At 40.6% G+C, this 4,141-nt stretch overlaps 1 protein-coding gene across 1 annotated transcript in view; it reads left to right on the top strand.

The window, feature by feature from the left end:
* LOC109475230 (neuronal acetylcholine receptor subunit alpha-9-like) overlaps positions 1 to 3,308 on the top strand; it is a 10,827-nt gene extending 7,519 nt beyond the window's left edge. The window contains exons 5-7 of the mRNA XM_019775834.1: positions 110 to 427; positions 1,039 to 1,171; positions 2,912 to 3,308. Of these exons, the coding sequence (XP_019631393.1) occupies positions 110 to 427; positions 1,039 to 1,171; positions 2,912 to 3,308 (848 nt within the window). The remainder of the gene's footprint in view (positions 1 to 109; positions 428 to 1,038; positions 1,172 to 2,911) is intronic.
* Positions 3,309 to 4,141: the final 833 nt, after the last annotated feature.

Raw genomic sequence — 4,141 nt, 5'->3', positions numbered from 1 at the left:
TTTAGGGTAGGTATTTTTAACCAGGTATAATCTTTTAAAATACTATAGCTGATACTCTGTTGTTTTTATATGTTTAACACAGAATGTGGACACGGCAACTCTACAGAAGACTCTTCCAGCAGTCTCAGCTGCGATGCCTCCCCTCCCGCTATTCAGGAGGGTGAATGGTATAGGAAGGACAGGTTGTTCGCGAACGGCAACAGAGAAGTATGTTTTGCTATTCAGCTGGAGAGGATCCCCTCGTTCCACATCGCCACCACTATCGGGCCCTGCGTTATCCTGGTCGTACTGATGGTCATCACCTTCGTCATGCCACTGGACAGGGGCGACCGGATCTCGTTCGGAGTGACCATTCAACTCTCCATGGTCGTGTCTCTCGTGTTCGTCACGGACGTTCTTCCTGTCAAGGGGGCGCTGCCGTTTTTTGGTCAGTAAAGATAGATACTGCCTGGTTGTGTTCCTATTACCTCCATGAAAAATGGAGGTACTGTTTTTGACGTGTCTCTGTGTGTGTATTTGTGTTGCCGCACATTTGTAGTCATCAACTTTACAACGCCTTTAATGATTGTGATATTTAGTTATTTTATCTTTCATTGCAGAGGTTACATTAAAAGTTCAAAATTCATTGTTTAAATTTTGAACCAACCTGCTGTGTTGACTTCATGCCTCCTATCGTACCATTTTATGCAATAATAGGATGCCTAGACCTGTTTTTAAAACAATTTTCGCCTGTCCACACCATTAATTTTTATAGAAAAATGCATTAACCAAAAAATAGAATTGGTGTGGCCTCATGTTTTACGAGTTGCAAGTCTGGAAACGTCTTCAGTGCCTGCCAGCTGAATACATTATTTTTTTAAGACAAAGTCTGGGAAGTCATATTCTTCTTGGAAGCCATCAGAGCAGCGAGTTAAAGATAGAAAACGATTGTTTTCAGATTACTACCTACACAGCGCCGCCTTAGTTAGAAAGTGGTTGGGATACATAGTATTACTGTGTGACAGCTGTAGCTGTTAATAACAACGGGAATTGTTCCAGCCGAGCTGATGGTCGTGTACATGGCCCTGATGGGAGTGTTCCCCTTCTTCACCATGGACGTAATCACCATCCACGACATGGAGGGGAGCCTGTCTCCGTCCGCGAAGACTTTCTTTCTCCGCCACATGGCAATGTATGTGCTGATCGTAGATTATTAGAAAGAATTGGAAAATGCATCGGGCATGGGATCCATTTGTATAGTCGCATCCGGTAATGGGTTTTATGTCGCACATAGACACTGTTGGAATTTGTTCTAAAGAAGTCCATCGCATACGAAAGATTTACATGTGCGTTAACTTTCTTCAACTTTCTTCTGAGAGCGGTTCTAGTCATGGCAGTAATACACTTTCGTGAAGGCTCGTTAGTTTTGTCGCATGCCTCTGAGCTCGTGTACGTGGAATGCGAAACTAGTAACCTGAATAATAGACTGTACCATCTGGCAAAATTGATACTGTCTTGCAGCCTCTAAAGCTTCCGTGTAGACTATACCTGTTCTAGCCAAACATTCAACCACAAGGTGGCAAACCACTATGCTAGAATGTCCGAGAGCCTGAACCAACGGATATAAGAACTCACTCATTACATTTATGTGTCAACTGCTCAATAGCTATGGACTGAATCCGTGACTGCTGTCTTGTTTTGGGTTCACCACACCACGAAGTATATTGCTTTTTCTGATGTTTCTTCTCCTCCTCCTTCTTCTCCTGCCATTTTTTAAATGGATTCAGCTTCTTCATTTTAGGGCCCAAGGTCCTGAAATTTGGTATGGAGGTACAGTGGGCAAATACCCCTAGGCGTTTTTTAAATTATTGTGATACAGGCTTTTAGAATGGTTTTATTTGAGTTTTTTGGCTGTGTTATAGCCAATGTATTACTGTGTTAGTGTGCCTTGTTTACCACGTTTGGGCATGAGTCATCACAATGGAATGCAGGGCATCAACCAATAGGCATGCAGCTTTCCTCTATTCTTCTTGCTGATTGGCTGATTTAACTTGATCAACACCTGCACAGAGCATTTCCACCTGCACAGAGCATTTCTTGCTGATTGGCTGTTGGGATTTAACTTGATTAACACCTGCACAGAGCATTTCCATACTGACAGTATGTCTGTATTCAAGTGTTTTGGTAGGTATTTCAAACTTTCCTGCTCCAGCATTGGAATGCGGGGCATGTAACGTTTTTTTTTATTTTGAAAATCAACAGTTTGCATTATGCAATTAAAAATCCTAACCAATAAAGTAGGGAATAGCTATCCAACTGTTGTTTTAGTTGTATTTTACTTCATATTATAGTTATATCAATGTAGATCATTGTTTTCCCTTGTGTTTCTCATTTTTTCCCTGCCATGTCGTAAAATGTGGTGAACCCATCGCTGTATTTGCTCCAAAGCAAATATTGGCCTTTCTAGTTAGCACAGTGCTTTGTATCAATTGCTAACAGTAATTGTCGTGGGAAATTATATTGTCTGTAACCTGTATGTTTGATGGGTCTTTTAATCTTGCGCCTGTATAACATGTTTTAGAATATATATTTAGTATATCAGTGCTTTGTGATTTGGTTTACGATTCAATTTTTATTGCAAAAATATAATAAAACCTTATTCAAACTTGAATGAATCTTGATTATGAAGCAAACTATTTGTAGGCAAATTGTGGATTGCTTGACGCCCTATTGATTATAATTAGTATGATATATTTTTTTAAATTTCTTTTTTTTTTATTCAACAAAAGAAAATAACAAAAGAGATGAACCATCCAACTTGACAACATGCGTACAGTAATACGTATAATTAGGATGACATATTACATCGTCGTATGTGAGAGGTTCTACTATCTTGATTGCCATGTTACTATTCCGTTGATGTTTTGTTTAGGATGCTGCTGCTGGGAGACCTCACGAAGAGGAAGGGTCCAAGCGACGACGGAGAGACTAAAGTGACCAGCCACACCGTTATAGAGACGGCCATCGAAGACACAAGGGCTGTCTCCGGAGACGACTGCACCGACGTCTGTGGAACAAATCACCACCCATTCGCACCGGACATGACCGAGACCGTTTGTAAGAGTCCCTCCAGTGTGAACGAGCGCACCACGGCAGGCAACAACCAGACACAGGAGCTTGACGAGCTCTTTAAAGCAAAGGATAACGAGGAGGAGAAGGAGGTGTCCGACTACACCCTGCTGGCCAATGTCCTGGACAGACTGTGTCTTGTCCTGTATGTCATCTGCATCTCAGCGGCAGTGCCCGCGACCATGTATCTGGGGAAGTAAACATCTAGGTTGGGATATTTTCAATAAGACGCAGCATCATTGATGTCTCTTTATTGTTTCTCACAAGTTCAAACACATTTTGGCAGGAAAGGGCACAGATGTGCCTTCCCGGAATTACGTGAGTTTATTACAACAATATTGTCCCACATAGCTATGTACAATAAACTACGATGAAGACTGCAATAACAATATATTAAAATGCATTCAAATATAATATAGAAAGCAGGAAACCAAACAAACCCAACCGATCTGTACCAGCTTTTATGCTAGTTATAGGTGGAACATACACAATAACTTGAGCTCTTAAATATTGACGATGGTCTAAAATTGGACCTAGCCTGACGTGTGAAGTTACTTATACCAGATAATTCTTAAATATTGACGATGGTCTGAATTTGGATCTAGCTTGATGTGTGGAGGTACTTATATTAGAGAGTTCTTAAATATTGACGATGGTCTAAATTTGGACCTGGCTTGATGTGTAAAGGTAATTAAATTAGAGAGTTCTTAAATATTGACGATGGTCTGAATTTGGACCTGGCTTGATGTGTGAAGGAACTTATACCAGATAATTCTTAAATATTGACGATGGTCTAAATTTGGACCTAGCTTGATGTGTGAAGGTACTTATACCATAGAGTCCTTAGATATTGACGATGGTCTGAATTTGGACCTAGCATGACGTGTGATGGTACTTATACCGGATAATTCTTAAATATTGACGCTGGTCTGAATTTGGACCTAGCGTGATGTGTAAATGTACTTATATCATAGAGTCCTTTAATATTGACGATGGTTTGAATTTGGACCTAGCGTGATGTGTGAAGATACTT

Source organism: Branchiostoma belcheri, unplaced genomic scaffold, assembly GCF_001625305.1.
Source record: "Branchiostoma belcheri isolate BF01 breed outbred unplaced genomic scaffold, Haploidv18h27 scaffold103, whole genome shotgun sequence".
NCBI lineage: Eukaryota > Metazoa > Chordata > Leptocardii > Amphioxiformes > Branchiostomatidae > Branchiostoma > Branchiostoma belcheri.
This window is presented reverse-complemented; position numbering and strand designations above follow the sequence as displayed.